The sequence below is a fragment of the Glycine soja genome, chromosome 10 (assembly GCF_004193775.1).
Source record: "Glycine soja cultivar W05 chromosome 10, ASM419377v2, whole genome shotgun sequence".
In the NCBI taxonomy this organism is placed as follows: domain Eukaryota; kingdom Viridiplantae; phylum Streptophyta; class Magnoliopsida; order Fabales; family Fabaceae; genus Glycine; species Glycine soja.
Window position 1 is genome coordinate 4,419,064 of NC_041011.1, and position 20,308 is coordinate 4,439,371.

A 20,308-nucleotide genomic window follows, 5' to 3' on the forward strand; every position below is an offset into this window, starting at 1 on the left:
CCAGCGGCAACCGAAGTTGATTTATAACGTCGATACAGAGAGAGAGAGAGAGCTACAAAGAAGGAAGATTCAGTTAGTTACCCTTTCATCCTCCTCCGTAACAATCTCACCAAACCCTAATCCTTCTCTCTCTTCATCTTCGCGCCAACGCATCCGAACATGGCGCACTTCAGTTTCAATCTCCTCCACAGCCTCGAACCCAAGAGGTACGCCTTTACACGTAACATACAATCATCACAATTTTCACGCCTTCTCCAGCGCTTCGGATCCATTTTGGAACGTTTCTTCGAAGCAGTTACCGTCCACGCCAACTGAGAAACAACACAACAGTTTTTTTTTTTTTTTTTGTCGACTCGGTTTTTATTATGCCGATCATAAATTCGGAACACGATAACTGAAAATTTCTTTAGTCAATAATAGTTCGTTTTAGAATCTTTGTAATTGGTTGGATGTTGAAATGTTGTGGTGGTAGGGTTAGCTCTGTTGGTTTGGCTTTCAGAGCGAAAGCTATGGGCTGTAGAACTGTACCTGTTCTTAAAGTATGTTGTTGTCCTTACTGAGTAAGCGCTCATTGGAGGTTGATTCCAGGTAGCGTGCGTATATGGTATAATTATAACCATGCATGGGTTATGTGTGTGTATTCGCCGTCGGACTGCAATTTTTTTTTTTTTTATCATCAAATGTTAGCGTTAATTATTAGTTTTTTTTTAGCGGGAAAAATCGAATTTACGACCTTTCCCTCTCTCTCTTCTCCTTTTTGTTAGCCGTGGGACTGCAATTTGATTTAGAGAAAATTAGAGAAGTACTAAGAACATTATTTTTAAGATACTCTTTTTAACATATTAAAATTTATTGACAAAATCATAAGTGATATTCGTTAAATAAAAAGTGAGACCTACACAATTTTGTAATTCACAACAAATTTCAATCAATCATAACAGAGAAAAGTTCAGAGATTGTGATGCTAGGCATTTCTCTAGAAATTGTAGTTTACCTGTTGTGTTGTGTGAAATGGTTTATTTCTGGTTTTGGAAATGGTGGTACTATGTTCCATTTTTTTTCTTTCTATCTGACACAACAATAATTACACGTATTGTTTTACAGGGATTCTTATGGATTTGCATTAAGGCCTCAATACGCACAAACATACAGGGAGTATTCTTCCATCTATAAGGTATTGATTATACTAGTTAAGTTTTTCTTTCATGTGTCTGTTGATCCATGCTTAATGTTTCAATCCCATATTCAAGTACACATGCACGAATACATTTTTTTTGGGATATAATAAATGTATCATTTGCCCATGATCAGTATAGTGAAATAGCAGCGCTTTAAGGTTCATCATTATTCAAAAGACATAGTTCCTTTATTGGGTAAATAATGAAAGGAGTTTATCCTTCCCCACGAGTGCTTTTGTTAAATAATAAATAGTAAAGAATGACAAACCTTTGCCTGCAGTGACTGATGATTCTGAGTTAATCATCCTGTAATTATTGCTCCTTCCATTTCAAATTATTTGTCCTGTAAAGTATGATGCATATCTTAAGAAAATTATTAATTCCACCAATCACTATGACATAATAGTCTTTTTAAACTAAAATACCTTTATTAAAAGAGTTAGAGTGTATTGCGATTAATTAAGCGTTTAGGTGATCGATAAATAAGGGATTTTATTGGAAATATGTAATTAATGCTTTCTTGATTTTCCAAAGTAATAAATAATTTGAAATAAATTAAAACTCCTGAAGTGACAAAGGGAGTAGTTGCAACAAGAAGATGAAGAATAAATAACTTACAACATTAACTCAACATTAGCTAATGTCAAGTCAAGTGTCTTCTCTTTTGAGAAAAAAATAGGTCAAAAAAAGATGCATAATGTGTGCAGCCATATGATTAGACATGGGCAGCCCAGTGCGTGAGACTCCCAATTAGTGGGTTGGGGGAGGGTTGATGTACACATACATAGGTTTAGCTCCAAAAGCAGAGAGAGGCTCTTTCCAGGATTTGAACCATGACCTCTAGGCTACAAGGCAACAAGCTCACTGTTGCGATAAGGCTCACCCTCTAATAATTGCCTAGATGTTCCTTGTGCAGTATGACACTAACATAAGAAATAAATGAATTTATAGACAACATTTTAATATTCTTTCCTTATGATTTCAATAAACTATGATCCTAAACAACAAAAGCATTGCATTTTAGCCCTTTGATGTTATCCTTTGCAATTCTGAGAATAAGTAGCACAAATTCAATTTAATGATCATCCCTGGACTGATATATTCATTGTATTAGGAGGAGGAAGATGAGAGATCAGATAAATGGAGTGACTTCCTTGAACAGGTAGCTGAATCATCTGAACCAACTTCTGAGAACGAACATAAAGATACATTGAAGGCTGAACCCGAAAGTAACGAGGTAAGAGAAGAGAGAAATCCGCATAAGCTAAGTAATGGGGATGATTCAAGTGGGAGGCAGTTTTCTGAGTTAGAGGAAGAGACTATTGTTGTCAGGAAGTCTGCTGAGGGTAATGAGATAATAGAAGAGACAATTCAAGATAGGGTTAGCAAAGGAGGTGACTCAAGTGACAGGACGACTTCTGGAGGTACTGAGATAAAAGAGGGTACTAGTCCAGGGAGGGTTAGTGAAGGGGATGATTCAAGTGGCAGGAATTTTATTTGTTATAGTGCCACGGGAAATAACTCTGGAAAGGAACAGCACCATTCAGAAGAAAGAAAGACTTGTGAGGTTCAACGCTGGGCCGAAATTAGGCCATCTCTTATTACCATTGAAGAAATATTTAGTTCTCGTATAAAGAAGGGGAAACAAATGAAAGGTGGGAAAATAAATGGAATTAATGTCCATCTTCCATCAATAGAAGAATCTGAACCTGTAGATGATGGTATAAATGGCTCAAGGGCAGAAAATGCTTTAGTAGATCAAAACTTGCCTGAACTTTTCTCTCGATGGAAAGAACTGGAATCCCTTGTTCAAGGAGGAGTCCCAAAGGATCTTAGAGGAGAGGTAAAATGGTTCTAATTCACTTAAGTGTCTACTTTTGTTGGAGAAAAAAATACTGCAACCGTCCCTACACTACAATATTGCTGTTACAGGTCTGGCAAGCCTTTGTAGGTGTGAAGAAACGACGGGTGGAGAGCTATTATGAGGATCTGTTAGCTCGTGATGAAAGTGAGGAGCAAGATGTCTCATCTGCTGCATTTGGGAAATGGAAAAAGCAGATTGAGAAGGTCATTAGCTGCATGCGCCTTGGACTTTATTTTGATTTGTACGTGCTGCATCTTATGCTTTATATTGCATACTGGCTCTCTCCTTAGACTAAACCTTACTTTTCATTCTCAGGACTTACCACGAACTTTCCCAGGTCACCCTGCTTTGGATGAAAATGGCAGAAATTCCTTGAGGCGTTTACTACTAGCATATGCTCGACATAACCCTGAGGTTGGGTACTGTCAGGTAATTGGATTTGGAGTTCAAAAGAGTTTTTCTTGGAAAATACTGCTATTACTTCCTAATATTCAAGCTTCATCAGACTTCTCACTCATACAATTTCCATCCCTATCCAAATAAGTATTTTCCATGCAAAGGGTTAAATAAACTGAAATATGTGGTGCCATTGGAAAATTCAAAGTTATAATCTCCAAAAGCTGTTTGGGACTGGGTCACTTTCCCTTTTATTAAAATTTCCTGTTATTGATGATGTAAATGAAAATCTGTGTGTAATTTTTTTTGTTCTTTTCTATATGTTTTTTGCTACAGTTTATATAGAGAATAAATATTTCATGTATTATTGAAATTAATTTGCATAGAGATAAATGTTGAGTGTAATTTCTTCAACATTTAGGGTACTTAATTGTCAACCTTTACAAATTATGACATATTACTGATGATGGAAGTTTTCTTTCAAGGACTACAAAATGTGTTTATAGCTGTTAATGTTCTGAAAAACTGAAAAGTTCTTTTGGATTTCATTTGTCTCATAATTTTCAAATTTCAAATCTCCTTCGGTTTCTTGTGTTATGTTGAAATTTATGCTTTACTGTATTCAGTGTTATCTTTTGATAAAGAACTACTGTTCTTGAAAATGAAAAACACAATGGGGGAAAAAACTGTCAAAATAAGAAGCTAAACAATTTTTTGTGAACCATGGCAGAACACTTAATGAAAAACATGTTTAGGCTGGAATAACTTAAAAAAATGCTGCCTGGTTTATGTGTTATACTATTAATGACTAGTTTGCAAACCAAATTGTCTTGCTGGCCCTCTCTCTACTTCTCTCCCCCCCCCCCCCCCTCTCTCAAACACACACACACACATATGTATATATTGTTTATGCTTCTGTGACAATGGTGAACTATGGTCAAGGTGGGCATTGTGCTTTTTAAAGATCATTAAGTCAGTAATTACTTGATACTGACCAATTTGCATCCTCAAGATATTTGGTTGTAGGACAAGATTTGTTAAGATTCCATTTGGTGGTCCTAGGGTTAAGCAATTGAATAAACAGAAAATAAGTCTAAAACATAGATGATGCCTAGAAATCAACTTAAAACTTTGGTATAGGTTTTCATACTAGTCAGGTCTCTTCAACTTATGGCTGGATCTCTAACATTATTGCTAGTGGTCTGCTAAACCCTGCCTGCTAAATTCTAGTCATCATTTATTGATTTAATGCCTTTTTCAATTACTTTTGGTATAAGCTTTAATATGTTAATGCATTTCAATATAGTGTATCTTGAGAGTTCCAGGGTTCCTGCTTCATGTTAGTACCCCCTTCAAACTTAACTGTATGTTTGCTAGAAAAATGTTGAATGCTTAAAGCCTAAAGCCTAAGTCAATTGAAAATTTTGTATGTCTTGTGAAGTGTGAGGTGTAATGTACTGACCATAGATTTTTGACCATGCATTCCCATAGTTGTTGCTCTTGTGTTTTGGTTGGTGGTGGTGGTTGTTGAGTTTGATGGTATCTAACAATTTCTTCACTGGTGGTAATGGTAATCTTTACTGTTGTCATCATCATCATCATATTCTGTCATTAAATTTTGTTATTGTAATTCATGCAGGCAATGAATTTCTTTGCTGGTTTATTGCTACTTCTTATGCCAGAAGAAAATGCCTTTTGGTAGGTTTGCAAAGCTTTCTAATATTTTCCCCTTGTCAGTCCCTCTTTCCAGCATAGACAATAGCCTGGGCTAGGCAAAATCTTGGTTTGTTTAATTGCAGATGTACGCAGATTGATTTGTGAAATATGCAGTTGAATGGATTTGGCCTGTGGCTTTGCAGATCAACCTGTTTAACCAAACCCATTTACCCACATGTATATGTACAAATCTTCTGTGTTAGTAAAAATATTTTTGGACTGGCCCACAGACCATTTGGACCAGCCCACAAATCTAATATTTTGAGAGGGGAAAAAAAGATTCATAGGTATGTGTGTGGATCTGTTTAATTGTGGGTTGGTTGAATGCAAGCTCATTTAAATGTGGGCCTATACTAGTTGGTCTGCATAACTGTGGGCTTAAGTGTACCATTTGGACCAGCCCACAAATCTAATATTTTGAGTGGGGAAAAAAGGATTCATAGGTATGTGCACGGATCTGTTTAATTGTGGGTTGGTTGAATGCAAGCTCATTTAAATGTGGGCCTATACTAGTTGGTCTGCATAACTGTGGGCTTAAGTGTACCAGTGCAGATCTGTCCAGACTTGTCCACATATACTTTCACTGATTTTCTTCTTTTGGTAATTGATTATTAGGTAAACTCAATCTTTTAAAAATGCTGTCTATTTAAAGACATGATAATATCTTTGTATTGTTTAACAAAAAACACTTGGTTTGTCTTCTGTTTATATTATCTAATGTTTAATTGGGATCTCAGGGCATTTGCTGGCATTATTGATGAATATTTTGCAGGCTATTATACTGAGGATATGATTGAATCTCAAGTAATGATCAAGTTTCTATCTTTTTTTCTTTTTAAAAAAGGACACATTCTTTATCCTGTTTCTTGAGTCACATGTCTTTTGGATAATTGTAGTATTAAGGTACTTGTAATTCTCTTTGCCAATGATGGAAGCTTTTAATGTGCCAGGTGGACCAGCTTATTTTTGAGGAATTAATGCGTGAAAGATTTCCTAAACTGGGTTTGTATTTATTATCTTTGCTCTTCAGTAATCTTCTTGTAATTGTCTCTCTGAATCAGTTTGGATATTTTTTTATTCTACTGATGCTTTTGGTGCAGTTAATCATCTGGATTACTTGGGAGTGCAGGTGGCATGGATATCTGGATCTTGGTTTCTATCAATCTTTGTAAACATAATTCCTTGGGAAAGTGGTGAGATTTATACGGAGTGAATCTTTTCTTTTAATATTACAGCATTGATTTTGAATTTTGTATATTCTTAAATGTTATCTTATGCCTTGTTTGTCAATCTTAGTTCTTCGAGTTTGGGATGTGCTACTATTTGAAGGGAACCGTGTTATGCTATTTCGAACAGCACTGGCTCTAATGGAATTATATGGTATTGAATTTTGATTTCCTGTGTTTATGAGTGATCTGAGCAAACTAGCATCTGTAAGTAGTAAACTAAATTAAATTATTGTTTATATCTTCCTTAAAGTAACACAATTTTTTATCTCGTATTCTAGGTCCTGCATTAGTTACAACAAAAGATGCTGGTGATGCAATTACATTGTTTCAATCACTTGTTGGTTCAACATTTGATAGCAGCCAGCTTGTCTTTACTGCTTGTATGGGTTATCTAGCAGTGACTGAGGCCAGACTAAAGGAACTGAGAGAAAAACACCTGCCATCTGTGTTAGATGTCATAGAAGAAAGATCAAAAAAGGGAAGGGCTTGGAAGGATTCGAAAGGGCTTGCATCTAAATTGTACAGTTTCAAACATGACCCAGGGTCATTGGAAGAGGAAAGAATACTCACTGAAGGAAGTGATACGGTAGCTGATGGAAATGTGCAGTTGGAATCCCATTCCTCTAATTTAGATGAAATGCTCAATAGTCTCAATGTTGATTCAGAAGTGGGCTCCCTACCACATCTCCAGGAACAGGTTGCCTCCTCTACAGTCTACACCTCAACATTCACTTTCTTCTTCCATTCCCCCCTCCCTGCAGAAAGGCCTATATTTGTGAAGTATATTGAAATTTAACTAACCATTAAACACAACTTTGACTTATAAATTCACCTTAGTATACTGTTGACTGTTGATGCCTTCAAGATGTGACTTTTGTCTTATTCTATCTCTAGTCAGGTTAACAGTTAACTTAATAGTGGTAAAAGGTGCTAGCATCTTTACAATGTGAAATCAGACTCTTATTGTGAAATGTGAGCATGAATAATTTTCTGTTGGTCATAATATGCTTCATTGGTTAAGTTCATTTTTTATCATTGCTGCAGTCATGTTGTGACTCTGTCTGTATCATTTGTTTCAGTTCCGCTTAAAAGATTGAAAAGAAATCAGAATAAGATGATATTGAATAATTTTCTGACATATGCTTGCTCTTTAGTGGTTTTTTTATTTGTTTTTTTTATATTCCTGAATTTTCCCCTTTTAAATAGAATTAAATCTTACGCATCAGAAACTCATTGAATATATTCTATTGTATTCTTCCTGTGTTGGTTGGCAGTGTATGACAGTAGTTTTTCCAATGCTTCTACCACAGCTTCATTAGTTAATTATATATTCGTGATGGTCAATAATATATATTACATATTACATTCATTACATTTCATAGTCTAATTTTCTGGCTTAATTTTGGATTCAGTTATCTTTAGTATTTTGCCTATAAATAGTTTCTCTATTATAACCAGCTCTTGTACAACTCTTTAAGTTTCAATCATTAACTGCTTCTGTGCAGGTGGTTTGGTTGAAGGTTGAATTATGCAGATTGATGGAGGAGAAAAGATCTGCCATACTCAGGTTATAGTTTCTTTGGTGTTCAAATTCTAATTCTAGCTCTTTCAAAACTGATGTTTTGTTCAGCTTGCTAGTTATAAAGGAAAGTTGCTAGAAGGTTTCTAGAATATAATTGCAAAAACTGTTAAGCTGTAAATGTAGATATGGTTAACTAAATGTACATTATTTTAGTGGATCAGGTTGAAAATCCATGGAATTAAGGGGGCGTTTGGTGCAAGAGAAATTTTTAGTTTTCCAAAAATCTGAAGTTGAGAATCCTTGGAATTGAGGGATTCTATATAGAAGTCTGTCTGGGAAGTTATTTCTGATTGTGTTGTTTCTTATTTTCTTGTGTGGCCTTCACTGCTGCTACAACCCTCATATCTTTTTAGTGTCAGGAAATACGAAGGGGGGTAAAAACATTAGGGAAATTTTGACTAATAGGTCACTAACAAATTACACAAGTAAACTTGACAGTTGACACTACATTCAATCCAAAGCCTTAAGGCATTAGGTTTACGAGTCTTTTCACTTATATGTTACTCAACTTTCACACTAGTACTCCAACAATCTGACCTTCAAGAGAGTGTCTTCCACGTTGTATGCTTCCCCTCAAGTTGAAACATTTTCGATCCACGAGTACTCAATGGTGGTCCTTAGAACTTAGCCCTGGCCGACCAATATCCACTAAATACTTGCACCGCTATTAGGTTGCACCACCCTTAGGCCCTTAGAACTTATCCATTGTTGCCAACATGCTATAAATACTTACACCGCTATTAGGTTGCACCAAACCACTTAATAAATCTTTATAATGCATTGCCTTTAGCACTTTTGATGTCTTATTTGTATGTCTCCCTCTTCATGCCCCATGCGGCTCTGTTAATATGATAACTTTATGCATGCAGTAATGTTAGATTTTCATGATATCTTATGAATTCATTTCAATGTGTGTTTCCAACCTTGAACAGAGCTGAGGAGCTAGAAACAGCTTTAATGGAGATGGTGAAGGAAGATAATCGTCTGCAATTAAGTGCAAGGGTATATCCATTTGGATGATTCATCATATTGTGTGATCTTTCATATTTTTGGTATTTTATTGAGGTCATCCATGCGTATTAAATGTGTAAAAATAAAATAGAATTTATTTTTTCTTCTTGCTCATACATCCATATATATTGAGTAAATTTTGGCATACAAGTCTATATGAATTATCAAGATTAAAAGTTGCTTAAGTTCACATGACCACTTAAAAAAAGCCATATAATTTGTGTTTTAAACTTGATCTTCATGATAAGATCTGCTGATCAATATTTCTCTCTCTCTCCCTTTCTCTCTCACACAAACATCCTTGTGCAAAAAGTGGATCAAATGGAAGTAGTCTGATTAATAGGGGCAGAAGAAGACTAAAGAAAACATGAGAAATCATTAAAAAAGACCTTAATCTATATGGATTTTATGAAGTTTGATTTTTGATGGAACCAAAAGGCATTGGGCAATCCATGTAGTTGACCCCACCAATGGTATTAGGCTTGATTGTTGTTGATATATTTGAAGCTGTTGAAATTAAGAGATTAGGTAAAGAGGGAGAAGAGAGATAAAAGAGAATGGTACTGAATTAACATTGAGATGTATTACAATGCGATGGGATGTTCATAAACTTTGAGCATTAGTCCTTATTTGTATTAATCATAATCTTAAGTACTCAGGAAATCATGATAAGATAAGGTAACAAGGTAACTGGTCCTAGAAGATAGTGAGAAAATAGGAAAACTAAACTTGTAACAAAGGTAATCTAAGATATTTTCACATATTTTAACACTATCCCTTAAGCTAAAGCTTGTTAAGAATATAGCTTTTAGAAGAAAAAATCAAATAATATAATTTGAGGGATGGTGACAAGATAATTCTCTAGGATTGCCGCAATGCTAGCAAATACTTCTAGTAAAGTCGCAATGCCAGGTTAATGTCTCTAGGAAAGCCATAGGACCAGGCTCATATATTTGGGAAAGTTGCAGAGCCAGGTTGATTTATCTGGGAAAGTCACAGGGTCAGCAGATATTTCTGTTAAAGTTGTAGTGCCAGGCTCATATCTCTAGGAAAGCCATGGGGCCAGTTGATATATTTGGTAAAGCTGCAGGGCCAGGTTTATATCTTTGGAAAGTTGCAGGATAAACCAAACACATCAAATGTAATGAACATAGAGAAATCACATAGATTTGAGCACAAGTTATGGCAAAACGCAGCCAAAAGAAGCCAGACATCCATGGTTCAACACAAGTTAGCGGAGATGAATGAACAATAACCACAAGGGTAGAAACACAATGAAGCAGACTTCATGGTAGAAACACAATGAACCCTCATATGAGAGATATGTGGGTGCATTCCTCCTCAAAACACTATTCTCCAGCGAGACAATAAATATGCAACAGTATTCTTTCTTTGAGAACCCTTCATTGAAGAAATAAGAAGGGGAGAAGCTATGTCCCAATCCCAGCCACGGAAGTTGTTTTCTATTGTTGTCAATTGAAGTTGACAAAATGGAGTTTTTTACTATTTTAATTTATATTCAGATTTTTTAAAATAGACATTAAACTAGTTTCTAGATACAAATAAAACAATGTTCTAGGAATAAATTTTCAGAATAAGCTACAGAAACAAAAAATAAATAATAGGATGAAATGCAGAAATGGAAAATAGGAAGAGAATAATGTGGTGGAGGAAGAACATCAGCGGAGAAGGAAGAGTAAAGGGAAACGAAAAGCATTGCAGAATAATAGGAAAGGAAAAAGAGGGAACAGGGAGAAGTAAAAGGAAGAGGGAAGAGAGGAGTATTTGAATTTTGAACTGGTGAAAAGATGGAGAAAAGGGAAAAAGGTATTTAAATAAAGTTATTAACAAAAGGGAAGAGAAGTACATTTAGTAATAAGGGAGGTGGGGGAGGATGAAACTGTTGAAGGAGATGGATGTAACCAAAAAGCATGATTGAAGATTGTCAGAAGGACATGACCTTGGTGACTAGATGCCAAACAAGAAACATGACATGAAAGACTATTAATTTAAATGAAGAATCATGAAAAATAGGATAGGGAGAAAGTCCTGAAATGAATTCACTTTCATGTTAATCTGTATTTTTCATTAGAAAATGGAGAGAAAATTGGGAGAATTTTTAGATTGAGATAACTACACACCAACCTTAACAATTGAGAATATTTCAAAGTATGAATAATTGTGTTTTTTCATGAAAAGTTGTATTGTTAAATATTAAAGAGTTGGTATTATTTCATTTAATCTGTCTTTTCATAGACAACTATTTAGAAATAAATGACTCTTCGTAGAAGACATAAAGTGAAAAGGTGTGACTTTTTATTGAATAGACATTACTTGAAAATGTATGACTTTTCATGAAATGACATAAATTGAATAGATGTAATTTTTCATGAATAGACACATATTTTCTATAAATAGGAGCAGTCTCCAAATTCAAATCTTTTCTAAGATTTTTCCCCACTGGCCACTGTGCATTCTCTCTATTCATTCACAAATTCATTTTCTTGGCCTTTGGTGCACAAGAGGTGGAAGCAAAAGTATCATTCTGTAAATACCACTGTTGTCAGGACTTGAGTTTTGAAAATGCAAGACATACTCAAGGGTCTTTAATGTATCCTGAAAGAAAGTATTTATCGGCGCCTTGAAGACATTGTGCACACTTTCCTTCTATTCCTTCATTTTCTACTCTTCAAAGATCCTTGCCCACCAACAACCACCACCATTTTTTTTGTTATATCTTGAAGACATCATTATGCTAAACCGATTCCTGAGGCATGTTTTAGCATAAATAATATAAGTAAGCTTGTTTTAAATATCATTTAATCATTCAATCAGCTAAGAGTACTTTTATTGAACCCCATAAAAGGCATAAATACTAGGAAAGCTTGTTCAGTATCCATGTACAATTGTGTTTATGATTTCTTTTTCTCTCCAACTCATTTTTCTTCTGGTCTTTTGGCTTGTGTGGTTTACAAAATGTTTGTGATCATGCAGGTTGAGCAGTTGGAGCAGGAGGTCGCTGAGCTACAACAAGTCATTGCTGATAAGAAAGAACAAGAAGCTGCCATGCTGCAGGTTCTAGTGTGCACCTGTTTTCTACAGTGTCTATTTCTGTAAGCTTATATGCAAAAATGAATAAGTAAATAGAGATTAAGAAGAATGTCTTTATGTGTCGTATAGAAAAGTTTGAAATCTTCTCCATACTACAGGTCCTAGTGCGGCTAGAGCAGGACCAAAAAGTTACTGAAGATGCTCGCAGAAGATCAGAGCAAGATCTTGCAGCTCATAAATTTGAAGTTCACGTGCTTCAGGTAGTCTCTCCCCCCTCTTATGATCATTGTGATTTTGGTCGTTTGTTTTTCAGTTTATTGTAGAGTAAAATTCGTAAACAGAATCATGCTTAGAATATCATTTCAAATGTTTTCCCAAAAAAAATTACAATAAAAACTTCATTTTTGAATCATGATCAAATTGGGAGTTTCCTTGTTGAAATCTAAATTTCATTGAGAGCCATTATGTAGCTGACATTTGTTTACTAATGTTCAATACAGGTTTGGGTACTCTTCTATATGTTTCATGTGCTACTTAGTAGGCATCCTTTTAATGCTATTGCCTGATACAAAAGAACGCAAGCACAAGTAGTTAAGAAGTAAAATAACTGATATACTCCAAATCTCGTTATATCTATCATATTCTTTCTTATTCCTTTTCTCTTGGTAATGCTCATGGGAAAGAAAATATTCTCTGCTAATTGGTTGTTTTTAGTTTACAATGGGCTGTGGATGAAGGTTTTATTTTTTTTGTTTTTGGCTAAAATGGATAAAGTTGTTTATGTCTACAAATTGAGAAGCACTCTTTTTCTCCATCAAGTGTTTTAGATCCCACAATTTTCAGTTAAAATTGGTCTTAGTCCCTATATTGTAAAAATGATGATTTTGGTCCTTGTATTTTTTATAATTGCTAATTTTTTTTTTCTCTTTATGGAACTTAGGATACTGGGGAAAGAGACCAAATTCACAAATTATAAAAAAATACAATGACCAAAATCACCGTTCTTAAAGTATATGAACTAAAACCAATTCTGACTGAAAGTTAGGTGACCTAAAACACATTTAACCCTTGTTTTAATCTAAATACCCTCAGCATGTCCATGGCATTGAAGAGCTTTTATAATAAGATGGGTAGATCTATTTCCCAAAGAGAAATAAGTAACCACGCTGCTAACTGTTAAGGATCTTACTAGACATGATTACATCTATTTCCAGTATAATAAATATGCAGGAAAAGTATGACAAGGCCATGCAATCAATTGCTGAGATGCAAAAGCGAGTTGTTATGGCAGAAAGTATGTTGGAGGCTACCCTTCAATATGAATCTGGCCAATCCAAAGCACTTTCTTCTCCAAGGTACATATATTTTATTTTTAGATATCACATTGGATTCTGCATTCAATTATATCTTCTGTGTCGAAATTAGTTTAGTTATTGCTTGTTATAAACTATAATTTGCCTTTGCAAGCTCTTGGAATTTAATATCTTAAGACCATTGTAATTTCATGTATGAATCACCAATTAAGCATTGTAATTTCATAAACCTGCTTGAGAATTTTGTTCACAAACTGTGTGAAATTATGATTAGCAGGCCTTTTTTTTAGATTTTTTCCCTTTTTCCTTGATAGATAGCAGATAGCATAGTAAGACAACTTTAGATAATTGTCCTGGTTTAAAACTAGATGAAAACAGTAGCCTCTTTTAAGTACCCATGTTGCATTGCAAAACAAAGTTAAATATTTTTTATGTTGTAGTTGGTAAACTATGAAATGCAGGAAAAATTTAAATAATGGTCCTAAATGGTTTTAAGGTTCCTTGATGAAATCATGAAACTGAATAACAATGAAGCAGCTGGGGCTTCAATGAAAGGCTTGAAGTCTCTGGGTAAGAGAAATGCTAGAAACTCACTCTTTGATATACTCTTTTGAACATACTCTCTCTTATTGAAAAAAAATTGAGTCCTACATCATATTTAATGATTCTCTTTTGTGATTTTGAAGTTTTTAATAAATTTTAACCATTTAGAAAAAGTGTTTTTGAAAGAATGTGTTAGAGAGTGTGTTCCTAAGGTAAATATCATTGTTTGCACTTCTCGAATGCTGAACTGGAAGTAACTCCAAAATAAAATAAAAATTGTTGAAAGGATTGGTTGTTCTTAATTTTATAGTATTCTGGGAAACCTTCAAAATTTTATATATGATCATATAATATAGGTGTAAGGTTGATCTTAAGTTTTACACGAGCTGTGGCTGCTAATACTCATGTACTTCACCGTGAATAATGTTTGTTCTGTCATCTGTGTCCTTGGACTTAGACATAACCTAGTTTCCATGGATTTGTGGGGAAGGAATGTCAATACAACGAGCGTGTTGCATTTATGACATAACCTATTTTTGTAGGACTGGTCGTGTACAAAGCCCAAGGTTTGAAAACCCCACCCGGAAAGTTAGTCTGCTAAGTTTTGGACTAGGCTGGCGTGACAAAAACAAGGTAAAATCTTCTCTGTCCTCTCTGTCTCCCAATTTTCAAGCAGAGGACATGCAATTTGGTTATTTACAATTATGGGTTGCAAAATCGAATTCTAAAGAATTCACCATTGGTTAGTATGCCAGTCCAACTAACAATTTCTTGATATTGAAATTGAAATTCACTGCACAAGTTATCTTGGTGTGCACGGTTACTTTAACTCACATCTACTTGTTTCAAGCAAAAAAGTTCTCTATTTCTAGTTTGGGGTATTAATCTTTGGAGGTGTTCCCGAATTGTATAATATGTCCATATGCTTGGGGTTTACTGTTTTTATGCTGATAAGTGAATATTATTCGTAAAGATTATCCCTTACATATCCTATGAAACAGGGCAAACCAAATGCTGAAGAATCTAGCGAAAGTTTGCATGACCATAGCTCTCCCAGAAAAGAATCTGATAACCAATAAACAGATAGATAGAACATGCAGAGCACTACCACTGGAACCCTTCCCAGTGCTTTCCTGTCTACTTAGAAGTTCTAACCGTTTCTGATTATCACTACTCAATTTTCTGTGTTAATTGTGTCACAAAGTTAGGGGAGGAATCCATTGTAAGGAATGTTTTATATGTTGATAGGTCAATTAGCTGTTGAAGGAACACTTTGTCTCTGACACTAACACTCGCTGGTAACATTTATACATTTAAAGTTAAGCATATTCTATCTTTGACACTAAGAATCTTGCAAAAACATTGTGTGTTGATCTGATTTTTGTAATAAAGTGAGGCGGAACAACCGTGTCACTACCATAGTTTAACGCGTGCAAACATGTGCCTTCTTTATCCACACACGTGAACAGTTCAGACTAAAATATAAAAATTGTGACAGGTATTATTCAATTTTCACCCTCCATTTATAGTCGTCACAACTTGTCTCTCTTAGAAGTAATCCTCTCGGTTTAGCTTTTCTAAAGTGAAGAACTACACCTCAGGAAAAAATGCACTGATAACCTTATTGGTTACAAAATCAATGATTTAGTTAAGATTGTGATAAAACGCATTCATTTTTTATAGATCTAGACCTGCTTGTTAGCGTGCTGGTCAACAAAATTGTTTTCAATTTGATTTATTTAAATTATATTTTAACTTTTAACTTTATTATATTATCAAAATGTAAATCTTTGAAAAGGTCTAGGAGTTTTGCCAGATTCAAAAAAAATTGTCACTATTCAAGTCGAAAGAGTTACATTGTAATGAGTGCAAGCAAGCACAAGATAACTCTTTATTTTGATTACCTAATGGTTACTCAATAAAATGTAATCATTGGCTCATTCATTTGAAAAATAGAGTTGGAAGTAGGACTTGTTGACGTCGGTGTAAAGTGGTTGAGAAAAAATTGAGATTGAACCCCATTGTGATATAACAATCAAAATATTGTGATAAAAAAAAAGTGAAAATTATGATTTAGTGCTGGATAACCCATGTTATACACTAAATCAAAATTTTCATTCATCAAACGTTACATTCTTTCTTTTTTTACGAATCAAACTTACATTCTTTTTATAAAAGTATTTCAGAAAAAAAAAATAAAGGATAATTTTCTCCAAAAGTACATCCTCGGCATATAAAAGTATGTTCCGAATAATTGTCCAAATAAGCCATTAGTTATCATGGTCCAACTTTGTGCTTCATAATTATAAAATATATTAGTGCTAACAGGCTAATAACACTTTAAACTTTAAAGGAGTCATGATGCCTCAGCACATTGGTTTACATGACTAATACTTACTGGAACTTCTCTCCAACAAAATCCCATAAATAAAATGAGTATTAGCCAGGTTCCACGTTAAATGGGTTTCAGGTCCCACGCACTTCGTTTGCCATTTCAGCGTCGTGTGGTTTATTTATTGGGATGTAATGGGAGAGAATATAAATTGTATCTATGTTCTTGCAGTGTCCGATATCCTTGCAAGAGTTAGTACTTCTTTTGTTCAATCTAAATTTTTAAGCACTGAAATTTATGCTAACTTAAAATGTGTCATCATTTTAGGTGATATTATTGATAAGATAAGCCTTGAAAAGTCGAAGTTTATTACAACATTAAATCATCATAAGCCTGCACATGCAAATTCAATGATACTCAGGTTCAAGTATTGTGTAATGAAAATGCGTTCATGAACAATTGCGAGGCAAATTCTATACACGACAATATAAACTTCTATACAAGATGAAAGTGGGACATAACACTATATATGCATACTTTCTTGGTTGAAAAAGCCAAATTTTATAGAGCTTCATAACTATACAAACACCCAGGACAAGAAGAATAGACAACTATAAAATGTTGGTACACCAGTAAGACAAAAGGAACATGAATAATGAATCCAGCAATTTGCTTTTAAATAGAAACTAACAAAAGGAAGAGGATATACTATCTTGGCTCCAAATGGAAATAGGAGCAGTTCTGTGCACCAGAGGTAGAACAAAATTTTACAAAACATTTTTAGCAACTATGCTCTGAAGAAAGATCACCACCATAAGACAACTGGTATTATGATCTACAAATCTATAACTTGCAGTGTGTTGTAAGATGTTTGAAATTTGCACCAGAATATCATATAGCTAACAAACATTCAGCTCCATATCAATATCCCCTCTTGGATCTTGGAGGAGTACCAGGAGCAAGGCGAGAGCTTTGTACTGTCTGTGTATTTGGGTCATATTTTTGCAAAGCAAGGTAACTCAAAGCTGTGACAACATCAGCTATAACTGGACGCATATTGGCCTGCTCCTGAACACACATTGCTGCAACAGCAAGGGCCTGGTATAGCCCTCTTGAAGGATATTGACCTTGGAGCATTGGATCAGCCATTTGCGAAAATTTTCTTCGATCTTTAAACAATGGTCTGGCCTGCAATTTAATCAAATTACTTAAATAAGGAGCAAGCAAGGACATAATATCACAATTGAATATGCTAAAGCCAGTCGATAAGTTTATGGGATATGCAGAACTTTGAGTAACTTCAACATCACAGTAAACGGAATTTCATTGTATGAGAAGAATTTATTGTGAAGGGAATAAAATAAAGAGGGAATCAGAAAGACTCCCAAAAGAAAGGAAAAGCCAAAAAAAATATCAACTGATAGGACTTTTGAATTACCATGACAGTAATTTCCTCTCAAAAGCAGTTAAATCATTAATTATATACCATGTTTTGTTACTTTTAATTAAGACATAACTGAGAAATATTAACTATTTGAGTGGAAATGATTTCTTTTCAAAAATTCTCACTCAAGTCCAATTATGCATGTAAAATTTTCCAAGCATGGCCAATTCATATTGAAATACTTACCTCCCCTTGTTTAATCCACACAACACTATCTTTTGACTATTACTATGCAAATGAAGCTATCCAGAATGAAATATTAGATGATCCATTATTCAGCTTTCCTTCTAATAAATCATCAGTCATACCTATGAGATGAGATAACAGTATGACTTTCTTACCCATGCAACAAGATTCTGCTCTCCTGCAGCTTTTGAATTGTCAATTGCTTTCCTTCCAGTAATTATTTCCAGAAGAACAACACCAAAGCTATAAACATCTGATTTCAGAGTCAGTTGCCCTGTCATTGCATACTCTGGAGCACAATATCCATAGGTTCCCATAACCCTTGTTGATACATGGGTGTTTTCCCCCACTGGACCAAGTTTGGCCAGACCAAAATCAGATAACTTTGGATGATATCCTTCACCAAGCAAAATGTTGGAGCACTTTAAATCTCGGTATATGACAGGAGGATTAGCTTTGTCATGCAAATATTCCAATCCTCTTGCAGCCCCAGCAGCTATTTTCATCCTTGTGTTCCAGTCAAGTTCTTTCTTGCCAGGAGAAATATCTGCATATTAAACATTAATTACCACTATTAGAAGACAATACATAAAGAATTGAAAAGAGATAGCATGCAAATCTGTAATACAAATACCATGTAAGTGGTCTTCCAAGGATCCTAAAGACATAAATTCATAAACTAGAAGCCTTTGATCCCCATCAGCACAATAACCAATCAGGTTGACAAGGTTAGGGTGGTGAAGAAGACTTAACATCAACACTTCAACAAGGAATTCTCTATTCCCTTGTAGTCCATTTCGGTCAAGTTGTTTAATTGCGACAATCTACATTCAACATTAGAAAGCATGAAATGTGTTGCCAAATCAAACTACACAAATTTAAACCTCATTACCATGCTGCCAAAACTCATAAGATGTTACTCTGGCTGTCAGAAAGCAACATGGATGAGGGAGACATGATGAATAACAAGCAAAAAAGAAGCATCATTTCCCTTAAACTTTCACCTACTCTTCATAAACACAGAAATAATGAGAAACAGACTCACCTGATTAATATTTTCCAAACGCCCCTTGTATACTCTGCCAAAGCCTCCCTCACCCAAAAGACATTCGGCTTTGAAGTTTCTAGTTGCAGTTGCCAATTCACGGAATGAGAATGTCTGTGCAGCAATGTGCTCAGGGTTTCCATTTTTGGAGGACTCTTTGGAATTCATGGATGAATTCCTCTTCAATTTCCCTGCATTCCATTCCAAAGACTTATTTAAGTGGGAAGAAGCACAAATTAAAGCAGGTTTAGATTTAACATCCAAAACCAACCCATGTAGCTTCAGAGTCTAGGATTCAAAAAGTACTCATTTTCAAATTCCCAGAAAAAGAATCACATACTTTGTCTCATAGGATGCATCATTTCAAATTACTATCATCAGTAGTACAATTTTAAACTTGATATATATACTTTGTAAACGAAGAAACCATTAAGCTGAAAGAAACAACTCAAATAACAAGGCTAAACTGATACAATAATTTCAGGGAAGTTTATTAACTTGGGCTATTGCATGCTGTGACATAGAGAATTACCAGAACGAATGTCAGTAATACACCAATTAAAGAAATCATTTTTTTCCCCCAAAAAAGCTAACACACAAATTCTTAAATCCAACACAAAAGACCAGCATAAAAGTGTTCTCCTAAGAAGATCCTATAACTAAGCATAGCAGATAATTATACATATCTGCTCCACCCTGGGTTTGAAGGAGAAAAACACAAAAAATGAAGTTAAACAAAAGCAGCCATCTTTACCTAGGAAGTTCACTCATCAAGGACTCAATCAGGTCTACCAAATACATAAAAAATTAAAATTCACACAATTCCATTAATTAAAAAACATCCCATATAAAGCTAGAGACAAATTAGCACAGGCAATATTTTTATTATTATTCAACCCCAATTAATCTTCATAAGAAAGAAGCAACAGAAATTGAGGGGAAAACACAACTATCACAAGAGGGGTGTCACTATCACAAACTATTGATGACTTGTTTTAACACCCAACACTACAATTACAGCAACATGGCTACCTGGGGTGGCTTTGATCGGATCAACGAGGCTGTTCTGCGCTTCCATCTTCTCCAATTTCTTCTTCAACTTCTTCTTACTGTTTGAACTTCCAGAACAGGGAATCCAACCCATGTTTCAATTTCTTTTTCCCTCTTCCTTTTTGGCGCAGATAAGATGGTAGCTGAAGAATCAATGGATCACTCAAAATTCACATGAAAAGAGGCCACCTTTGCTCTTTAATATCATCATGAACATCATCGGTAGTCTACGATTGGTTTTCGATTTTCGTAGTATTTTCGAAGAGGAAATTCGTCATTGGTTTCTTTTTGGTCGGAAAAACACCATCATTGGCTGAGATGCGCCACACTGGATAAAACTTCTCGCTTACATCCCTTTGACGATGTCG

At 34.8% G+C, this 20,308-nt stretch overlaps 2 protein-coding genes across 9 annotated transcripts; one reads left to right on the forward strand and one right to left on the reverse strand.

Moving 5' to 3' along the window:
* Positions 1–15,310, forward strand: LOC114372362 (TBC1 domain family member 8B-like). 7 transcript variants are annotated; one of them, XM_028329873.1, is made up of 19 exons: positions 2–206; positions 473–588; positions 1,105–1,174; positions 2,293–3,021; positions 3,111–3,245; positions 3,358–3,471; positions 5,078–5,136; positions 5,892–5,958; positions 6,105–6,156; positions 6,255–6,347; positions 6,451–6,534; positions 6,662–7,080; positions 7,889–7,950; positions 8,898–8,967; positions 11,971–12,051; positions 12,186–12,287; positions 13,258–13,382; positions 14,426–14,516; positions 14,885–15,310. In XM_028329873.1, the coding sequence occupies exons 2-19, from the start codon at positions 542–544 to the stop codon at positions 14,960–14,962; spliced, it is 2,478 nt and encodes an 825-aa protein (XP_028185674.1). In that variant the 5' UTR covers positions 2–206; positions 473–541; the 3' UTR covers positions 14,963–15,310. The 7 variants fall into 7 exon arrangements, 4 of the variants coding, with proteins under 4 accessions (XP_028185673.1, XP_028185674.1, XP_028185671.1 ...); XM_028329870.1 differs by lacking the exon at positions 473–588 and having other exon boundaries at positions 3–206; positions 6,105–6,194; positions 6,284–6,347; XM_028329871.1 differs by lacking the exon at positions 473–588 and having other exon boundaries at positions 3–206.
* A 1,439-nt stretch (positions 15,311–16,749) lies between these two features.
* Positions 16,750–20,308, reverse strand: LOC114372089 (probable serine/threonine-protein kinase PBL7). 2 transcript variants are annotated; one of them, XM_028329483.1, is made up of 6 exons: positions 19,923–20,308; positions 18,891–19,081; positions 18,480–18,669; positions 18,001–18,392; positions 17,144–17,403; positions 16,750–17,112 (listed from the first exon to the last, which is right to left on the reverse strand). In XM_028329483.1, the coding sequence occupies exons 1-6, from the start codon at positions 20,032–20,034 to the stop codon at positions 16,983–16,985; spliced, it is 1,275 nt and encodes a 424-aa protein (XP_028185284.1). In that variant the 5' UTR covers positions 20,035–20,308; the 3' UTR covers positions 16,750–16,982. The 2 variants fall into 2 exon arrangements, with proteins under 2 accessions (XP_028185284.1, XP_028185283.1); XM_028329482.1 differs by having other exon boundaries at positions 16,750–17,403; positions 19,923–20,307.